The sequence below is a fragment of the Kryptolebias marmoratus genome, linkage group LG17, assembly GCF_001649575.2.
Source record: "Kryptolebias marmoratus isolate JLee-2015 linkage group LG17, ASM164957v2, whole genome shotgun sequence".
Lineage (NCBI taxonomy): Eukaryota > Metazoa > Chordata > Actinopteri > Cyprinodontiformes > Rivulidae > Kryptolebias > Kryptolebias marmoratus.
The window spans coordinates 24,753,473-24,773,418 of record NC_051446.1 but is presented as its reverse complement, the minus strand read 5'-3'; the positions used below and the strand labels follow the sequence as shown (position 1 = coordinate 24,773,418).

At 40.4% G+C, this 19,946-nt stretch overlaps 3 protein-coding genes across 5 annotated transcripts; 1 reads left to right on the top strand and 2 right to left on the bottom strand.

Moving 5' to 3' along the window:
- Positions 1 to 464: 464 nt before the first annotated feature.
- On the bottom strand, positions 465 to 5,787 carry msl1b (MSL complex subunit 1b). Of its 3 annotated transcripts, none has more exons than XM_017436490.3 (9): positions 5,677 to 5,787; positions 4,490 to 5,159; positions 4,206 to 4,405; positions 3,395 to 3,750; positions 3,236 to 3,291; positions 3,078 to 3,145; positions 2,363 to 2,487; positions 2,215 to 2,287; positions 465 to 1,642 (listed from the first exon to the last, which is right to left on the bottom strand). In XM_017436490.3, exons 2-9 carry the CDS (start codon positions 5,105 to 5,107, stop codon positions 1,552 to 1,554), a joined length of 1,587 nt encoding a protein of 528 aa, XP_017291979.1. In that variant the 5' UTR covers positions 5,108 to 5,159; positions 5,677 to 5,787; the 3' UTR covers positions 465 to 1,551. The 3 variants fall into 3 exon arrangements, with proteins under 3 accessions (XP_017291979.1, XP_017291981.1, XP_017291980.1); XM_017436492.3 differs by having other exon boundaries at positions 3,437 to 3,750; XM_017436491.3 differs by lacking the exon at positions 5,677 to 5,787 and adding an exon at positions 5,258 to 5,430.
- Positions 5,788 to 6,606: 819 nt separating this feature from the next.
- snf8 (SNF8 subunit of ESCRT-II) lies at positions 6,607 to 11,575 on the top strand. Its single transcript, XM_017436533.3, has 8 exons — positions 6,607 to 6,996; positions 7,732 to 7,782; positions 7,882 to 8,020; positions 8,112 to 8,216; positions 8,846 to 8,918; positions 8,999 to 9,140; positions 9,521 to 9,595; positions 10,519 to 11,575. Exons 1-8 carry the CDS (start codon positions 6,943 to 6,945, stop codon positions 10,654 to 10,656), a joined length of 777 nt encoding a protein of 258 aa, XP_017292022.1. The 5' UTR covers positions 6,607 to 6,942; the 3' UTR covers positions 10,657 to 11,575.
- On the bottom strand, positions 10,879 to 18,640 carry calcoco2 (calcium binding and coiled-coil domain 2). The gene is made up of 15 exons (XM_017436532.3): positions 18,487 to 18,640; positions 17,868 to 18,047; positions 17,684 to 17,786; positions 16,020 to 16,180; positions 15,038 to 15,163; positions 14,804 to 14,929; positions 14,653 to 14,730; positions 14,490 to 14,587; positions 14,196 to 14,265; positions 13,945 to 14,112; positions 13,676 to 13,864; positions 13,331 to 13,447; positions 13,074 to 13,260; positions 12,690 to 12,712; positions 10,879 to 12,118 (listed from the first exon to the last, which is right to left on the bottom strand). The coding sequence occupies exons 2-15, from the start codon at positions 18,036 to 18,038 to the stop codon at positions 11,954 to 11,956; spliced, it is 1,782 nt and encodes a 593-aa protein (XP_017292021.1). The 5' UTR covers positions 18,039 to 18,047; positions 18,487 to 18,640; the 3' UTR covers positions 10,879 to 11,953.
- Between the last annotated feature and the right edge of the window lie 1,306 nt (positions 18,641 to 19,946).

The following is a 19,946-nucleotide window of genomic DNA, read 5'->3' as shown; positions in this document are numbered from 1 at the left end:
TTGAAATGTACTGGGATGTTGTGTTTGGAGAAAATCCTTCTGAGTTTCTCGGATACTCCAGTAACGTAAGGAATGACAATGTTCTTTCTTCTGTTCTTCTCCTGGTTCTGTTCCCTGGTGTGTTTAGTGGATTTCCTAGCTGACTTGACAAAAGCCCAATTGGGATACCCACATGTTTGGAGAGCTTTTTTGATGCGTTTCTGTTCCTTTTCCTTCCCTTCTGTCTCCGTGGGGACGTGTTCGGCCCGATGCTGTAGCGTTCTGATGACAGAACGCTGTCTCAGAACGCTACAGCATCGTCTTCAGCTACAGAATAGAAGTCCAGTTGTTTTTGTTTTTTAACTTTTTTTTTGAATTACTTATATTTATAAAAGTGGTAAATATTACCTGATTAATTAGTTTATCTCAATACCTAACTGTATTAGACTTGTGATATTATATATAATACATATAAAAACACCAAATGAATGCATCATAAACAGTTTTATTCCAAAAAAATTAACTTTCGAAACTGTCAACATACAATCATAGAACAATGTTGAATGTACTGACCACTTCCAACATTAAATAATAAAAAAATAACAGCCATGTTTTATGTACATTTGTATCTGAAAGCTATGTACAGTTGGGAAAAAACAAAACAAAACTGATATTTGTGTTTCTGACGGGAACGAGGAGAAACCGCCTGCAGGAACGAATCACTGTTATGGAAAAAGAATAAATGGAACTACAGCTAAAAGCTTCTTAATCGTCTAAAACGTCTCGCTCCAGCAAGAGACCAACGCGTGCACGTAACTCGCCTAACATTTACTGGATGTAAGCGCATTTAAGCTCGGAAATACAAAAAAAAAACCTTTATATTTCAGCCTGCAGTTCTGAACAAAGCAGCAAAATGCCTGCTTTTTTTTTTCATGCTTAAGATAAATATTTTGTAGTTTTTGAAGCCCAAACGAGCAGAAAGTCCTCCGTTTTGCAGACAAGCCATGCTACCATCTTATTATTTATTTTTTTGCAACAGTTAAACAGAATCCATGCAGCTCACATTAAAACCCAAAACGAAACCAGGAACAGATCACTGGGATTAAAGGATTAATGCCGACACACAACCAGCGTTTTTCTGCACCCTCACAACAAACTGCCTCAAATATTTTGTTTTTATGTCGTCATGCTGGCTCCAAATCCCCAACATCACATTTAACATTAATAAAATCTTATTAATTCTGTGTGCAAACAACAACATGAGCGATACACAGCGTGGAAGTCTGATCCGGACTCTTGTTTGGTTTGTTTTTTGTTTCCACGAAAGCAGAGAATGAGCTAAAGCTACTCACAGCGAGAATATGAAGCTTTAATGTCTGCGATGAGGAGTTTCAGCTTCGTGCTCGAGATGCATGAGGAACATTAAAACTGCACCTCCGAGTGACTCAACTGTTTGTTTTAAATGGCACAGCTTGAACAAAACATCTGAAACATGTTACAGCGCACGCCCCGAACTCCCGGCCGATCCGCGGCGGGATGACAACGAACGGAGCAGACGGTCGGCGCCGGGCTTCACTTCCGACAGGTTCGGTGAGGCGTGTGCTTCTTCGGCACCTCGATGCGGCACCGGCTGCGGTCATCCAGCCACGGCAGCTCAAAGTTCCTGAAGAAGAAACTCAACGAGTCACACACAGGAGCAGCTTCTGTCCCGTCTTAACCGATTAAAAAACAGAATATGGTCATACTGAATCGATTTATAACAACAATGGTCTGAAGAGCTGCTTTTTTCTGTCCCAAACATCTTTTAACATTGTTTTCAGAAGTCAAAAACTTCAAAATCTGAAAATTTAGAACTAAAATTTGTTTAAATCTAAAAATAAAATGACAAAACAACACAGCAACTATAGATGTGCACAACAATTTCTAATAAAAAGTAAAATTTATTTTTTGCAAACGTACACATTAGGAGCTAAAGAGTCGACTTTGTTTCTTCCTGTTTTCAGCTCCTCGTCAGCGACAGGAGCAGGGAAATCCAATTAAAAGGGTTTTATTTTACAGATTAAAACCCCGTTTGGCTCAAATAAATAGACTCTTTTATCAAACATGAATGTTTTGTGTAAATCTTGTTGAACAGGAAGGATTCATTCTGAGCCTGAAGTGGTTTAAATCCACACTTTCACACATTAATCTGACAGATTTAATCCCCGTCTTGAACAGAGAAATTAAAAGACTTACTGCTGAGCGAGTTTAGGAAGCGGCCGGCCGAACGCCACCACGGGCAGGAACGGAGTGATCACTATAGCCTCAACTGGAACAAATACAGAAAATGAAAGGTCATTTTTAGGAGAAGCCATCATTTCCTACACAGCGCCTGCAGCCGTACCGTCTTCGGTGTCGGGGTAGAAGGACGACAGCTCGGGCTCCGACTCCTGCACCACCTTCTTCCTGTTCATGCGCTGCTGCAGGCGCTGGAACATGCGCTGCTCCCGGATTCGCTGGATGTCCCACCTGGAAACGCAGACGGGATCAATTAGAACCGCAAAAAAAACCCAAAAACAAACGAGGAATAAATGAGAAACGGCAATTATTTGATTATAAAGTGGTGATTAATCATCTTTTAGTAGTTTTTACACATTTAATTGTTAAAGATTCAGTCAACTTATGATGCAAATCCTAAATAAAAAAGGTAAAAAGTCTATTTTTAGGTCTATGCTCATTACTCATCCATCAGTTACAGATGAGTGAAAAGAGATATTTTAATTTAAAGTTCATTATGTTAATGAAGTTAAATTTAACAACTCCAGGAGACAAATCAATCTAACATTTCCTACTTAGATGTTTATAAAACTACAGTTTAATGCTCACCATGAAGGTCAAATCTTTTTCTTTAATATATATAATTCATGTTAGGACAGAACAGCTGATTTACGGTTAAAACTTCTGATTATTTAACTGTTAAACGTCCATCTTTGTGCGTTCCTTTGGTTTTAATTAGAGCAGAAATAAACAAACCCCGGCTGCTCTTCAGTAACGAGTACCCCTCGTTAAAAATAATAATTACGACCCCAAATAACTCAGTTCACAGCCAGCGTTGGTACCTTTTCCTCCTCTTCTCGTCCAGCTCCAGCTTCGCGTGGCGTTTCAAAAACACGCCGTCGTCCAGCGGCTTCATGGAAGCACAAGTTGTTCCGAACGTTAGATTTAACGAGACAAAATTTATTACAATGAACATCGTTTCCTTCCAGGTGTGCCTCACCTCACAGAACGAGTCCTCATCCAGCGGCTCGATGCAGTTTTCCCTCCAGGAGGGAACTGGCAGGTGGAGAGAGCAAAGGGAAGGAAGTTATTCACAGACGATGTGTTCAGAGGAGCTGATGAGGAACGTGTTTAAAGTTGGGATACGGGTTAGGCTTACAAACAATCAGCATATCATGAACTACATGAGGAGTCCACTCACTGGCCACCTCTTCCTCCTTTTTAGGGGAAGTTTCTCGCAGAGGGGAGAGCGGAGGTTGGTTCCAGCAACACAGATACATCTCTGTGGTCGACATGAAGGGCAGGTCCTCCATCTGGCAGCTCAGCTCCGGCTCCTCTTTGCACGGGAGCAAACTGTCCGGACTGGACCGGGCCGGAACCATCTTCTCGGGGGTTTCCTTACTGCGCAGCTCCCTTTGGTTGGGAGAACCGGGCTCCATGTCGGACTTCTGGGGGCTAAGCTTCGCGCTTTTACCCCGACATTTCTGCGCTTTTGCATCTACGAAGCAGGACTTCCTGCGTGTGGAAAAAAAAAAGTTGCAACAGTTTATATGAAAGCATTACCATTTTAGTGTAAACTCTAATTCAGCTCATCAAATAAAAAAACATTCAGGAGATGGGTGCTATGACTTTAAAAATATTGAACCATTTTCCCATAAAAACACAGAAGATCTTTTCAATTCCTTCAAAAACGTTGACCACTTTTTAATGCACTTGCTGTTTTTGTCTTCTTATTCCAATTTTAGCATTTAGCTACCATTTTACTACATTTATCTAAACCTTGTTTTTTCTTTAAACTACCCCACTGCTACTTTTGCTTCTAGTTGGCTACATTTAGCTTCTAGATATCCTTTTGATACATTTAATTTTCAGGTAGTGTTTTTCTCTTTTTAGCTGTTAGCTTCTGCTCCGCTTCTTTCAGCGCTCGTCATTCGCGTCGCAGCAAATGCAACTTCTGTGGTTCGTTTCACCTTTTTTGACCTTTGCCCTCGCGGCTGAACTGGAGGGGAGCGGCCGGGTTGGGCTGCGAGCTCTCCTCCATTTCCAGATCCCACATGTCCTCTTTGTCGGGGGTCCATGGCTCCAGGGGCTGGAAAAGACGCTTGTCCCGGGGCGGGTCCTTCTTCGTGAGCTGGAGGCGACGCTCCATACGCTCGATGCGTGCAAGTAACTGAGGACATGAAGAAAAAAGACCTTCCACGTTAACTGAAAGCTACGTTCACGCCATATATAAGGAAAACATTTATAAACATACCATCTCTTTATCGGCTTTGAGCTCATCTATCTCCTTGTCCTTGGACTGCAGCTGCTGTTGCTGCTGTTCGATGAGGTCCAGCTGCAGGAGCAGAATCTGACGGAGGCAGTTGGCCTGCGCTTGGGGGCTGGCGGGTGTCTTCCTGATGTTCCGCCATTTGCCCTCGGAGGAGAGTTCGATGGAAGCGGTGCCGAGGACTCCGGGAACAACCCCCTTGGCGCTGTCTCCGGCACCGGCATCCTTGGGGTTGTTGTTCACAGCCATCTGAGGGTTATCCATGTTGTCGACAGAGAGGGGTTTACCTTTCACCGGGGTTCCCTCACCCCCCATTGGTCTGACAGGGGACAATATCCCCACGGTTTTGTCTCCTTGAACTATTTCTGCAACTGTGGCGGCGACAGCGACTTTGCTTGTCATATAAATCTGATCTAGGTCCTTGGATTTGTTCGGGATCTCGCCCTTCTGCACGTTTTGGACATCTATCACGTAGTCGCAGGGCTCCCTCTTGATGCTGACGGGAGTCACGGTGTTCACACCGACGTGCTTGTGGCCGAAGTCGATGGTGTCCAGGTTATGCTTGAATCCTGCGCTCGGAAACGGCCTAGATCTCAGAGTCATGACGGGCACGACGACGGCTTCTCATGATCCTGCAGCGCCACGGCGTTTACAGCTGAAAAAACACAAAGCACGGAAAAAATAAATATTACCTGTTATATCACAGTAAGCCTTTTCTTTTTTTATAATAAGAAGCAGAACACGTGCACCTACTGCGATTATTTCAACAGCAAAAAAATAAGAGTGCCAGATTAAAGTGTGCATCCTTTATCTAACATCGTTCTCTTAATATTAAAGCTAAGCTAAATTAGCTTCAAGCAACAACTTCACGACGGGCTAGTTGAGTTCAGGAGGAATTTAACCGACAACTGCAGCGGGCGGGCAGACATTTTAGTGTGAGGACTTCCAACAAGGACTCGGGAGTGGCTGAGCAGGATGGCAACCGTCTCCTCCATTTTGGTTCTCGTGAAAAACAATAACAGCCAGCTAGCTAGCGGGCTAACGTTAGCCGGCTAGTTTCGCGTACAAAAACACGTCTCCGCGGCTTTAACAATGAAACGACGTCGTCGTGAGTGTCAAGGGTAAACCTGAAACGGTTTTGCTAACGCAGTTTTTCTGCGTTTCACGCTTACCTCGACTGCAGTTCAAGTGGGAGAGAAAATTGTCTTCATGTTCCCTCCTCAAGACTTGTTTTAAAGCGCCCTCTACAGCGCATGCGTAATTTGCTGGCTGGCCATTTCTTGTTTTTTTTTTGGAGGTTGTATTCAAGCAGTCGCCACTAGGGGGCAACACCGCCATTAGGCACAGCCCGTTGCAGTGACACGTCAACGCGTCCGCCATGTTGGAACGGGGGGCGCTGCAGTTCAAAGTCATTTATATTTTTATATTACATTAAGGATAATATTTTTTATCCTTAGCAACATAACGGATTGATAGTTCAGTAACATACTAAACAACACAACTAATAAAAAAAGTTTTTAAATTTTGATCCCCTTAAGAACACTACTTAAATTATGAAATAATTATTATTTTTTATTATATTTTTGTCCTTTTTCATGTTTTAGGTAATTGCATAATATTTCAAAGTAATATAGCGTACACATAAATGTTAGTTAACCTAATTTGTCAAAATTAATAAGCTCTGGAAAAATCCAAATAGTCTTTTTTTATTTATTAAGGTTCTAAAATTTAAAAAGGGATGTGTTAATTATGCGTAATATGTGTATATATGAAATTCATATTTCGTATTATTAAAGGGTGCATAGTTTATGACAGAAAAGAAGCATTTGAATACGCATATTGGTTTAAAAAAATACAGTTTGATTATAATGTTTCCCGGAAAAATATACACTGTAAGAGCTCGTTTGTGCTCTGTTATTTAGCTAATTATTTGTAGGCCTGATATTAAAGAATGGAAGAGCGAGAGAAATAAAGATAAAACATTTTACACGGTTTTCTTCGCAGATATTTGGTCACCATTTTGTTTCTGAACACAGCTTGTACGTCACCCACCGGGACGGCAGGGGGCGCTGTCGTAAAATGACGTAAAATGACGTAAAAAGCAGAAAGTGGATTTACTTCCCCCTAAGAAAAAATGGCAGCAGTTTCGCTAAATGAACGATAAATACACTAAGCTTTTTTAGTTATTATTTGATTTTTAGAAGCTTTGTGTTTTTGTAAACCGTTAATAAAAACTAATTTTAGTGTAAAGCTTCTTATAGTGGTGACATTTTTGAGAATAAGCGAACAAAAAGCCATTGTTGTCAGTGAGTGTAGCTGCGACGTATGTCGTTTTTTCCACTATAGATGCGCATTAGTTGTTTTTTATTTAATTTCTTAGTTTGTTAAACACTTCTACTTTAGGCAGGTTTTTGTATTTTGGACTAAACATCAACAAGATGCATCGCAGAGGTGTTGGTGCGGGAGCGATAGCCAAAAAGAAGCTAGCAGAGGTTTGATTACATCTGTTTTTTTTAAGATTTAGTCTCTTTAACTCTCTGCAGGGACCTAAAAGCACCGTTTTAAATGGTTTTTAACATACCTTAAAGGTCAAATTTTCTTCATCCACGTAAACATTAAATTGTTTTGAATCCAAATCATTTGGATTTATTCTGTCTCATTTGAAACTCCTTGTTTTAATGAGGTGTAAATACAAATGAGCAAACTTTTAAATGAATTGCACTGAAAATAAGACTTGCACTGTAACACAAGATTACAACAAACCTTCTAACAATAACGAGAGCAGCCTTAAACTGTCTATATAATATATAACCCTCACTAATGCATTAATTATCTGTTAGAAGTCATATAAACATGTCACCCTGATTTAGAAGCATTCTAATTATTGGTCTGCATCAAGTAAAGAAAACAATCTTTTTATTTGGGTTAAAAAGTATACAGTCCTTAATGTTGATTGATATATATCAGAGACCACTTAAGATTTTTTTCCACCTAACAGTGGAAGTTATGCCAGGATTTAACAAGTAAATCTGAACTTATTTGTACGGCCAATAATTTAAGCTAGAAAGAGTTCAATAAAATGATACTGGTACCTTTTTAAGGGGAAGAGCAGGCAATTCATAATGTTTATTAATTAATTTATTTAAATCCGACTTGTTTTGGCTCATAGATGATAGCTTTAGAAACATCTTTAAGAATTTTATTCCTAATATTTGTTTTTTATTTAGGCCAAATATAAAGAAAGAGGAACTGTTCTTGCAGAAGACCAGATTGCTCAGGTAAGTTTATGTTTCTGTTGTTTATTTTTGAATAATTTAATAAATGTCAAGCACATGATTTATTGAGTATTTGTGTGTGTGTGGGGGGGGTTATTCCAGATGTCCAAACAGTTGGAAACTTTCAAGTCCAACCTGGAAGAGTTTGCCAGCAAGCACAAACAAGAGATCCGCAAAAACTCGCAGTTCAGGGTCCAGTTTCAGGAGATGTGTGCCACGATCGGCGTCGACCCGCTTGCTTGTGAGAACATTTGATCTGTTTTGGTGTAACTTCTGTTACAAAAGGGTTTCAAATGGAACAACACTTTGAAAGTTCTGTTTTTATCCCACAGCTGGCAAAGGTTTTTGGTCTGAGATGCTCGGTGTTGGAGATTTCTACTATGAGCTGGGTGTGCAGATCATTGAAGTGTGCCTCGCCCTGAAACACAGAAATGGAGGTTTGTAGTTTATTTATTAAAGAGGAAATCATTTATTGCATTTGTCTTCAGCTTGTCCCTGTTTTATCATTAATAGTGTGAATGCAGTCAGCATTCATACCACTGTTTTCCTGGTTTTTTATCATTTTTCTGTGTGATTTTTACAATCTAAGTACTTCTGCATACTTTGTTTTACTTTAGTTATTCATATATCAAAATACGAAGCTCATTTAGGATATGGGTGTTATAACTTAGTTTTTATATCTTTCAAAATGTTTAACATTTTATTTATATAATATTTAATATTTTCTGCGGTAGCTCGGAGGTCTTTAGGCTTTAGCTTATAGCTAGCCTTTTGGCTCTTAGGTCTTTTGCTGCATTTAGCTTTTAACAAGCCATTTCCTACTTTTGGCTTTTAGCTTTTCACTTTTTTTAGCTACTGTTCTGCTCCTTTTAGCTGCAGTTCTCCTTGTTTTAAGTTTACTTCAGTTTCAGCTTCTTTCAGCAGAGGCCATTCAGGCCTCAGCGTTATTTTTCTGATATTATAGTAAGATTCATGCACGTCAGCAACAGTTACCTTCATTAAATTAATACCTTAAAAGCAGCACGGTGCGTTCAGTGTTTGTAGCTTTGATTCCGTTTTCTTTCAGGACTGATTACTCTCAATGAGCTCCATCAGAGAGTGCTGAAGGGACGGGGTAAATATGCTCAGGATGTGAGCCAGTAAGTCTGTAAGCGTTACAACTCACGATACTCATTGATTTCTCCTTCACGAGGTGTAATGTGTGACTTGTGCTCCACAGAGACGATTTGGTCAGAGCCATAAAGAAACTGAAGGTGATGGGAAATGGTTTTGGGATGATTCCTATTGGTGGTTCTTACTTGGTCCAATCAGTCCCGGCAGAACTCAACATGGATCACACTGTAGTTTTACAGCTAGCTGAGGTAAAACAATACTTTACCTTTTTTCCTTCCAAAATTAAACAACAGACCCTGTTGTTGGACATTTTCTTTTGATTTCAGGGTTTTTAACAGTTCATTATCAGCTCGGTTTTTAGCCTTAAATACAAATTTGTTTTGTGTTTTCATCCTTTTGGACAAAGTCTATTAAACATGACCTTTATTCCATAAATATAATGATTTAAGACACAGACCAAATGTCAGTTCAAGGGTTGTAGGTCAGACATTAAATCAGATCACAGACAGCTCCAGATTATATGCTGCCATGTTAAAGTGAGCAGGCAGGAAAGAAAACTAATTTAGGCTTTTATTTTGAAGTGGTCTGCTCCAACGTGGCACCTTTCTGTTTCCTTACTCGTTTGCAGAAAAAGGGATATGTGACGGTGAGCGAGATCAGAGACGGCCTGAAATGGGAGACGGAGCGAGCATGTCACGTCCTGGTAGGTGAACATGTCAGGAGCTGCCAAGTTCCACACGAATCTCTGAACATTCAGGAGAAGAAAAGCCACAAAGCATCTCCAACCCCAATTCCAAACAAATACAACCAGAATGCAAAGATCTGATAACCTCACAAACCCTTATTTAATTCACAATGGAACATAGCAGATCAGCACCCTCTCGTTTTTAGGATAAAGTTCGGTAATTTTGAATTTTATGGCAGCAACACGTCTCATAGAAGTTGTTCCAGGGGCGACAAAAGTCTGTAAAGGTAAGTTATACGAATAAGAAACAGCTGGAGGAGCTTTTTGTTACTAATTAGGTTAATTGGCAGCAGGTCAGTGAGAGGAGTGGGGATGAAAAGAGGATTTAGAGGCTGAATCTGTCAGAAGGAAAGATGGACAGACTTTCAATATCAACAGATATTACTCTGAGGTCAAAGTTCAAGGCCATCATTGCAGAACAGCATCTGCTCCCATCCAGGACTGTTGAACAGACAGAATGGGACAACCTCGGGTCCAGGTGTTTACAGACTGATGGGAGAAGAAGAAGAAATGCTGCACAGAGGGAAACATGGACCTGTGCTGCCATCGAATTCAAAATTATCTTATTTTCTCAAAAAAAAGTTTCATTCTGGGTTTAGTTTAGATTTTACACAACATGTTTGGAATTGGGGTACTAAAAGGTTGCAGATTGAGTGGTGCAGTGTGCATAAAGGTTGGTTTATTAACAGGTTTTCTTTTAGATTCCAGTTTCAGGAGGCGCTACAGACCTGAACAGAATCAAATTAAAACACATGAAGTGATAAAAAGTGCTTTAAAAATGCACCTGACTGTGCTGAAGTGTAGCAACACAACGTGAAATATAAGCTCTATAAACACCCCCACCCCCCCCCACCCCACCCGCTCGTGTCTCGTGTTTCCAGGCTCATCTGCTGAAGGAGGGCTTGGCCTGGATGGACACTCAGGCAGCCGGAGAGGGGCAGTACTGGCTGCCGGCGCTCTTCTCAGAGCTCGCCTCTCGTGACGTCACGCCGGAGGAGGCCAACCAGATGACTCCTTAACTCACGACAGGGTTTGGACCAAAGACTTGAAACAAAATGTGCCTGGAGGAGGACGAAGAGGAGGAGGAGGACGAAGGTTTTCCTCCTCCGCAGCTCTGCGATGAGCGTGCTTTTCATGGAGTCTCTGCTGGACAAGTTTAGTTTTGCTCTTAGGGGTGGATGGGACAGAAACATCAACATTTTCTTGTATGATTTGACTTTTGAAGAAAACGTTTGCACCAGTTTTGTTGTCAGGAGTTTTTATTCTGGTTAAATGCATTTATTAAGAATCCTTACTGATCGTTGTCACCCAGAATAAGTTCAAACTGTCAGTTAAATATATCTTATTACAGCTTTGTTTAATACACCACCTTATTTATGCTGCTTTTTAAAATATACATTCATCTACTTAAAATGAATTTTCAGAAGCTTTTAATGTAAGGCTTTTCCCTTAAAGCATCCTGCAGGTTTTTAGCTTAAAACCTTAATATTAAGACATTTTTTGACAGTAGATCAGGGTCTGAAGGCTTCACTGAGAGGAATTATCGATCTTCGTCTTAGTTTAGTTCTTAAAAGTAAAATAATTAAAAAAAGAAAATGCTGTTTTAGTTCAAAACAAAGTGATTAAGTGTCCTATCTGGTTGTAAAGTGCTGATCATTGGCAACGATCTACAACATAAACATGTCTGTCACATTTAAAACTTTAACTGTGGTAGTTTATTCATATCTGCTAATTATTTTAATCACTTTTATATAAACAGCTGTTAAAACTTTCCACTGTTTGTTTTAATGTCACAAATGAGCGCCAGTTATTTTTAAAAGCGTCTAATTAATTACGAGTTTGAACCTTACAGATTTAAAAAGCATCAAAGTTGATTTATTGTGGCTAAAATAAAGAGAGGTGAGCAAATAGTGGAGGTTAAAGGCTATACAGCTAAAAGAAAACATCAAAATTCTCCATTTAATTAAATTTGTTGCCATTTTTGAGCCTATAGAGGCAGAAAAATGCGTATCTGTCAGTTTAGATTTCCTAATAAAGAACATGAGCTTATTTTTGTTGCCAGTTTTTGATTTTTGTAAGGATCTAAAGCAGCTAAAGGTGAGACTTTACAAATAAAATAAAAAGGAGCTACATGTTTTATTTTAACTAAAAGTTTCAGCCCATAACCCTGAAGGACCAGGAGGCGTTTTAAATGAGGTGTGATGTTCGCTGCGGTGGATCATGTAACAGCAAACTGAAAACTAAAAATAGTTTCATGGAAAAGTCGGTGATCCTTCGCGCTCGCCCGCCCGCCCTCTGAGGATTCCGACGGCGCCGTCACAGCTCGTGGCCGTAGACGTGGTCCTCGAACACGGCCTGCTCCATGCTGTCGCAGATCATGGTGCAGAAGGGACACACTCGGTGGCTCTGCTCGTGCTGCTCCAGCTCGTTCTGGGTTATTCCCGGGAATCTCTCCTGGCAGTGACGGCACACCAGCGCCGGCTGGGGACAGAGTGGGACGGGGATTATGTTTTAAAGCCCGCTTTAAAAATAAACGGTAAACAGCTGAGTGACTCGTGTAAACAGAGATCATGTGAGCAGAGGGATGCCTTCTGAGTCATGTCAGCCTTAGTTTGTGTCACCTAAAATGCTTTTAAAAGAAGTTTCTCGCTCTGCACACTAATTGTTCTGCTTTCCTGATTATTTGTCCAATCCTAACTACTTCTGCACACAGAACGTTCAGCTCAGTCAGCAGACGAGTGCTCTGACTTCTGTTTACAACTTTTATTTGATTTACAAACATTCTCCTTATAAAAATACACTCAGATCCCTTCAATAACTTTAAAATCTGCATCAGAATACAGACTTTATTTTTGCCTTCTTATGCATTTTTTAGCTTTAAGCTAACATTTTGCTAGCTAGCATTGTCCTACTATTTTTGATCAATTGAACTTATTTTTCCTTTTAGCAACAAGCAAATACACCTGAAATATTTAATGCACAAGTACCAAACAAAACTTGCACAAATTATAAAATATAACTTTTTTTTTTTAAAGGAAATAATCAGACTTACCTCTTCTGGTTGCTGCAACGAGTCTGCAGGGAAGGAAAATAAAATCACTTTAGCAAAAAGACTTTTGGTTTCTGTTTACTGTTGATTCGAATCTGAAACTCCAAACGTAACTTCATGTGAATTTGTGTTTCTTATTCTTGCCCATCTTGGCTAAATGTCAGAGTTTAAACGTCTACCAAAGCCCTACTTTTAGACCAAATTTAGCCTCCACATCTGTGGACAGTTTAGATGTTTGGACGGCTTTTACACCAAAAGGGGCAAATCTGATAAGATTTGAAGTTTAATAACAGAACAGCAGTTTGTGTTTTAAGAATCAAACACTTCAACACATTAATCACATGCTATGCTATGCTAACGTTTGCTTATTGGTGCATATTTCCTCACCTATGGTATCATAAATGTTCTCCTGTTGTTCCTGTGAACTCTGCTGGTTGGCTGAAGCGTCGCTGGCTGGTGCGACCACGTCAGGCTGTAAGTACGGAGATTCTTCTTCTGGGGCAGAAACGGCGGCGGCGGCTCCTTCAGGGCTCGAGTAAACTGAGCGCAGCCTCTCAATGTCCCCTTTCAGTTTCTAAAGAAACAAACATTTCAGGTGTCAGGAAAATAAAAGCAGGAGTGACTCAGATTCTGAGTACGAGTACCTGGTTTTCTTTGACGAGCTCCAGATTCTCCCGTTTAACAAGCTTCATCTGTTGTTCCTGTTCTTGAACAAAGATGTCCTTATCTGCCAACAGTTTATTCAGCTCTGTGACTACCAGCTGGAAAAAAATATGAAAGAAGACAAAGTATTATACCATAAACTCTGAAAACGTATTTTAAAACCCAGAATTTCTGCACGTTTGTCAGAAGAACAGTCATTAGAAGCATGGATGCACAACCCACCCCTTCATGTTTCATTATTCAAATGCTGAGATTTAGACAGAAAAATAAAACAAATCCATATTTTTTGGACATATTTTCTGTAATGTATCGATTCCTGACTTCACCTCATATTTGCTGCTTCTCCGGGTCTCTACATCGCTGGCTGTGGCCACGTTCTTCAGCTGCTCCCTGATGTCTTTCAGCTCATTCTCGAGAACCTCAGCTTGTCTCTTGGCGGTCCTGGTCTCCTCCTTCTCAGCCACCAGCTTTGCCTGCGTCTCGTGCAGCTTCCTGCTGAGAGTCTGACACTGCACCTGAGGAGGACGCCTCTTTAGGTCCACTGTCTTTCCATCGGTGCATTTAGGAGAAAACTTCCTGTTCAAACTGTTCAAACCTTCAGGTCGTCCTGCGGAGTCCTCTGCATGGTCTCCTGCTCCGACAGCCTCCTGCTCAACTCCCGGTTCTCTCTCTTCACCTCATCTATGCTGCAGGTGAGGCTCTGCAACCTTTGCAGCTCTGCAGCGACTCTCTCCTTCTCTTTATTGCTGCTCTGAAAGTCCACCTGCCCGACGTCAAGCACGTATTTTATAAAAGCGGCTCTCTGTAATGACTGCGATGTAACTTTGAGCCGGTGAAGTAATTTACCTGCAGAAGCTGGAATCTGTCGTTTGTTCTGGACAGCTCTCGCTCCGTTTCTCTGAGTTTAGCTTTCAGCCTGAAACACAAAAGATGACATCAGGAGGACAAAGACAAACCTGTGGAGGCTGAGCTCAGGAGAAATAATGTTGAATATTCTTGTATTCCAGCCTCTCTAATGACAGAATTCGCTGCTTTTCTTGGAACTGACAACATTTGGCTTTTGGAGCTTGAAGTTTGAAATAAAAGAAGACAAACTGAAATATTTCTGTTTGTCTTTTTGTTGAAGCAGATTTGACTCACTTGGTATTCTCGTCACTTTGTGCCTCGAGCTTCTGTTTCAGCTCCTCGCGCTCTTCTTTCAGCTGACTGATCTTCACCACAGCTCGATCATATTTCTCCTACAGATCAGATGAATAATTAGCTCAGACTTCTGGCCTTAAACGCTGATTTTAAATCCTCTTACCTCCATTGTTTTGGACACGAGGCTTTGACTCAGCTTCTCCTGCTCTGCAGAGTTCTGCAGCTGGATCATCATCTCCTCCTGGCAGAAGCAGCAAAGTTAGGCCTTCAGGCCGATAAAGAAGTTTAGATTTCACCGTGAAATGAGGACAAACCTTTAAACGGTCGTTCTCCTTCAGCTGCAGCTGCAGCGTGTGCTTCAGTTTTTCATTGTGCTCCTTGATCTGATCCATTTCCTTCCCCAGTTTAGTCCATTCTGTCTTTCTCTCTTCACTCTGCTCCTGAACAAACCAAACTCTCTGTCAGCTTTTCAAAGCTCAGTTTAAATTCTCACATTTCTACGTCCTCACCCAGACTCCCCAGAAATAAATAAACTCAGGTAAGGATACCTTGAAGACTCTGTTCTCGTTCTGCTCCTTCAGCAGAGAGCTTTTTAAGTTCTCGTTTTCGGCTCTCATCAGATTTAACTCTTTCTGCAGCCCGTCCTTCTCACGCTGGCTCTGCTCAACTTGCTCCTGAGATTCAAGAAATGTTACATAAATTTAAAACTTTATCCTCGTTTAACAAATGTTCTTTCACAACAGGCAGGCATTGCACAAGTTAAAAACCCTGCAGTCAAACATTTACTTTAGGACAAATAAAACAATTGGAGCAAAAGTCACAAAATCCCTCAGAATGGCTCATTTTTTAATAATTATTCAGCTAAAACTGACACATTAAGTGATTTTTATTAACTTACTACAATATTCTGTTTCTACAAATTAACTCAGAGAAATTATAAAGTAAATATTAGTGCTGCTCAAATATATATATATATAATAAAATAATCATGATTATTTGGATCAGGACTGTAAATCTCAATTATTCACTGAGTTTTTGCACTTAAAGACGGCAAATCGTCTTGAATGTTGAATTTTCTTTGATAGATTTCCTGTTGAGCTTTCTCTTAAAATAAATAAAGACCTATTTATTCAAAGTATTTATTCAAATGCAACACAGCACACTTTCGTTTTACTGCAGGACTCTATGAAACCTGTTTGTTTCGTCTCGATTTTCACTTTTAGTTTCCTAAATTCCAGGTTTCATGATGCAGCAGCACCTTTTCCACCAATGAATGTTTTATTATTTGATTAATAACATGTCAATACTGAAATGAAATATCCTTAAGTACAGGAATCAACTCTGTCTGTTAACATAACATCAACAGGTTTTAATAAATCTTTCTGTAGGTGATCTTTGGATGGACATCCAGGATATGTTTGGTGTCAACATAAATCAAATTTTACAGACATGGACTTTAACTCTGGTTGTAGCTGGACACCATCCCCAGCAGATACTTTAATTTCAGACTCAGCTCTTACTGTCGGATACCTGTGTGGTGATAACCAGCAGGTCGTCCTCCATGCTGCTTTCCACGTTTTGCTCGGTTGGATTTGTGAAGCGGAAAGGAGTGCTGGCTCCTCTCACCTGCCCCGAACTGTCAATGTAGCAGAACTGGTAGAACTCGATCTCGTCTTTAGGCAGGTAGTACTCTGACGGAGAGGAAGAACGCAACAAACAGCCTCAGAGAAGGAGCTTGGTATTTGAGCCGGTTTTATCTAGAATCTCCTCGCGTTCAGCTGACTTTCTGTCTGTGTCACGGCCAAAGGTTTCCCCCCTCACCTGGTGATCAGCTCACCTGTTATTCATCCACCAATCTCAGCGAGGATTCTAGAAACCGGCTTCAGTGAGTAAATTAACTCAGAGTTTAGGGAAACTCTTTGAGTTGAGTACGGTAAGTGAAACTCAGAGTTTATCACCATGGCAACAAACTCTAGGAAGTAAAAAACCCAGAGTTTCTACCCGTCTCCTCCCACCTGAAGCAGCTGTCCAACATGAGTTGTTCTTTTTAATCAAAGCAGAATTACTTCATAAAACCAGAGAATCAGTCGATCGGATGGATGGATGGATGGATGGATGGATGGATGGATATCTGATATATACAGGTGCAGACATATTTGTTTGTACTTTTTTTGTTAAATAATTATTTTAAAAACAAACTAATGAAACTGGCCTTGGTTAAAAAGGATGACACATTAACTTAATAATTTGTTACACAACCTTTTGATCCAATCAGGTGATTTCTGTAACTCTGAGACTTCTGCACCTGTCCACAGGTGTCCTCAGGTGTTCTGGTCCTCCTGATCAAACTCCTCCAGCTGTCTCAGGTCTGAAGGCTTCCTCCTCCAGATGTTTCAGCTCCTCCCACAGATGTTCAGCAGGATTTAGATCAGGGCTCAGAAGGCCTCTTCAGAACGGTCCAATGTTTGGTTCTGACCCGTTCTTGGTGTTTTGGGTCATTATCCTGTTGGACCCATGAGCTGAGACTGAGACCGAGCTTTCTGACTCTGAGCAGCACATCTGGCTCCAGGAGGCCTTGATAGTCTTGAGGTTTCATTGGACCCAGAACAGAACCGAGCCTCCTCCATGTCCCCCTGTAGGTTCAGGGTTCTGGTCTTTGTCTCATGTTTGGGTCTGTGGACACAGAACTGATGGGACATGTTGTCAAAAAGCTCCAGTTTTGTCTCATCTGTCCAAAAGACATTCTCCCAGAAGCTCCGTGGATTCTCAGTCTGTCTTCATTGGTGTCCTCCTCTGTCGTCTTCTAAGTCCACTTTGTCTCAAACAGACTGATGCTGCAATCTGACACTGAAGTACCTTAACTTTGGAGTTCACCTCTAATCTTAACTTGATTGTTAAGCTGACCGTTTGTTAATTTTGATTTTTGAGTATAGTTCTGTTTAGATAGGTCTGAGTCACTAATTATTTGGATTTTTGTTAATTTGTTGTGTAAATAAAAACCCGGTTTGTGTCCTTCGTTCCTTGACTGACCCAGACGCAGATAAACTAGCAGTAAAAATGCGACTTAAACAGTATCTGAACGTCACAAAAACTGATTTGAAGATAGCCTGTGCTCACACAGTGTACACAAAAGGCAGAGGACGAGTTTACAGCAAAAACAAACCCGTTCACCCTGTAGTAAAAGTGAAACTTACCCTTAAACACAGCTTGCCTTGTCATAGTCTGCAGTCCCTCTGCATCCTGACTGGTCTCCACCCACACAAAGGTATGATAATCCTTTGTTGAGCTCCACCCCACCTGTACAACACAGTCCTTATTAAGCACTTTGAATAAAAAATAAAGTAATTCTCCTTTATTCCAATGAGAGAGTCTGCCCACCTTGAAAATGCCCACCCAGTCCCTGGAGCTGGGCTGGAAGGCAGCATTGAGGGTGAAGCGGCAGGTGATGGGGGCTGAAGGCAGGTATGAGTACTGGATGTCGGTGAAGACCACCTGGGAGAAGGTGGCAGGTGACAGGTCAGCTCCTGCCGCTTCCTTGCTGGTCTCCATGCTGCTGAGCTGCCAAGAAACACACACACCTGTCAGGTGAGGCCAAGTGACACAAGCTGGCCCGCGTGACAAAACAAAGCAGCACAGGCATGAGCTAACCTCTTCCTGTTGTTGTTTGTGTGATTTTTTTGCGCATTTATTTTTGCTTTCACTTCTTTTAAAAATAGCTTACTCATTGGTTTACCACTCAAAACTCCCTTAACTCCCTAAAAAAACGAGCTGACACTGTTTCCAAAATGATTACATCGCTTTTCTATTAGCTAAATTCGATAAGTTAGCTAAACAAATAAACTAAAAGCTTTTTTTTTTTTGAAAAACGAAAGTAAAGCAGAACTACAGAACAGGACGAAAACGCGTTTTGCTAAAAAATCACAGACAATAATACTTTAAACAAGCGCTAACTTCACAAAAATACGATTACAAGCCGAAATAAAAACATTAAACTTACTTTTATTGCCAGTTGACGCAGTCCCGATGTTCACTGCTTCGCCGAGAGTCAAGCGACGTTCAATGCCCGTCGGAAAATCTGGTTACTCCTCCACGAAAAAATGCTGACACGTCCGGCACGTCAAAGAATAAATAATTATACATATATTTGAAAAATATTAGGAACTAAAGAACAAATAAAAACACACAGTAACATTAAACAATGACAAAACTGAGTGAAATAGAACTTATTGCCGAAGAACAACGAAGAACGGATTTTTCTTCATTTCCGATTACCCCAAATGCATTATCAGCTAAATGCATTGTGGGAAATGTAGTTTTATTTTAAGTTTTATTTCTCTTTACTAGTTTTATTTTAAATCACTAGGGGGAGCCAAACTCTTTTCGGAACTTAATCAATTATAATCTATTAAAATGTAAATTTAACGTTGTAATAAATTAAGTGTTGTAATTTATCTTTATCTGGTATTTAAAAGCAAGAAATGATTCTAACAAATGCAAAGAGACTACAAATTTTTAATACACAATATAGACTGAAAGTTTTAGTTATATTTTGTTATGAAAATATTGGGACCAACATAGATGATAAGTCTAAATATAATGAGCTAAAAAATAACATCTCGTATATTCATTCCGTTTATTCTGTTCCTGTTTATGTATTTTTTACTTTGTGGTATCAGCTTTGGTTCACCTGCAGTGAAATCATGTGTTGTGGTGAAAATGTAATTTTCACCACAACACATACAACATTCACACAAAATATAGAATATCCTGCTCTAAAAATCTTCAAATTCAACTTGTCTTTTTGAAATTATCCTATATGAATAACAATAAAAAATGAATGGAGCTCTGTCTCAGCTGCTACCACACCAAATTTCAGCTCAATATGTCCACAAATGACTGAGTGGAAGCATATAGACACTTTAAGGAGTAAGAAACAGCCAAAATTAGCATTAGCAGGCTATAATAAGCTAAAACTATATCTGAACTAGCATTAGCATACCTAAATTAGCAGAAACTATAGTTGAATTAGCATTAGCAGGTTATAATTGGCTAAAACTATATCTGAAAGTCTCCAAAGTTAAGGTACTTCAGTGTCAGATTGCACCATCAGTCTGTTTGAGACAAAGTGGACATAACAGAAGACGACAGAGGAGGACACCAAATCATAAAGACAGACTGAGAATCCACGGAGCTTCTGGGAGAATGTCCTTTGGACAGATGAGACAAAACTGGAGCTTTTTGACAACATGTCCCATCAGCTCTGTGTCCACAGACCCAAACATGAGACAAAGACCAGAACCCTGAACCTACAGGGGGGACATGGAGGAGGCTCGGTTCTGTTCAGGGTCCAGTGAAACCTGAAGACTATCAAGGCCTCCTGGAGCCAGATGTGCTGCTCAGAGTCAGAAAGCTCGGTCTCAGTCTCAGCTCATGGGTCCAACAGGATAATGACCCAAA

Bases quoted from the DNA above. Each gene is read 5' to 3' on its own strand.
- msl1b (XM_017436490.3), bottom strand. From the start codon at position 5,107: ATGACTCTGAGATCTAGGCCGTTTCCGAGCGCAGGATTCAAGCATAAC. The intron at 4,406-4,489 runs GTATGTTTATAA...TCATGTCCTCAG, and splicing joins TCAAAGCCGATAAAGAGATG to TTACTTGCACGCATCGAGCG. The intron at 1,643-2,214 runs GTAAGTCTTTTA...TTTCTTCTTCAG, and splicing joins CTTCCTAAACTCGCTCAGCA to GAACTTTGAGCTGCCGTGGC.
- snf8 (XM_017436533.3), top strand. From the start codon at position 6,943: ATGCATCGCAGAGGTGTTGGTGCGGGAGCGATAGCCAAAAAGAAGCTA. The intron at 6,997-7,731 runs GTTTGATTACAT...TTTTTTATTTAG, and splicing joins CCAAAAAGAAGCTAGCAGAG to GCCAAATATAAAGAAAGAGG. The intron at 8,919-8,998 runs GTAAGTCTGTAA...TGTGCTCCACAG, and splicing joins TATGCTCAGGATGTGAGCCA to AGACGATTTGGTCAGAGCCA.
- calcoco2 (XM_017436532.3), bottom strand. From the start codon at position 18,038: ATGGAGACCAGCAAGGAAGCGGCAGGAGCTGACCTGTCACCTGCCACC. The intron at 17,787-17,867 runs GTGGGCAGACTC...TGTGTTGTACAG, and splicing joins ACTGGGTGGGCATTTTCAAG to GTGGGGTGGAGCTCAACAAA. The intron at 14,113-14,195 runs GTAAATTACTTC...GACGTCGGGCAG, and splicing joins ACAGATTCCAGCTTCTGCAG to GTGGACTTTCAGAGCAGCAA.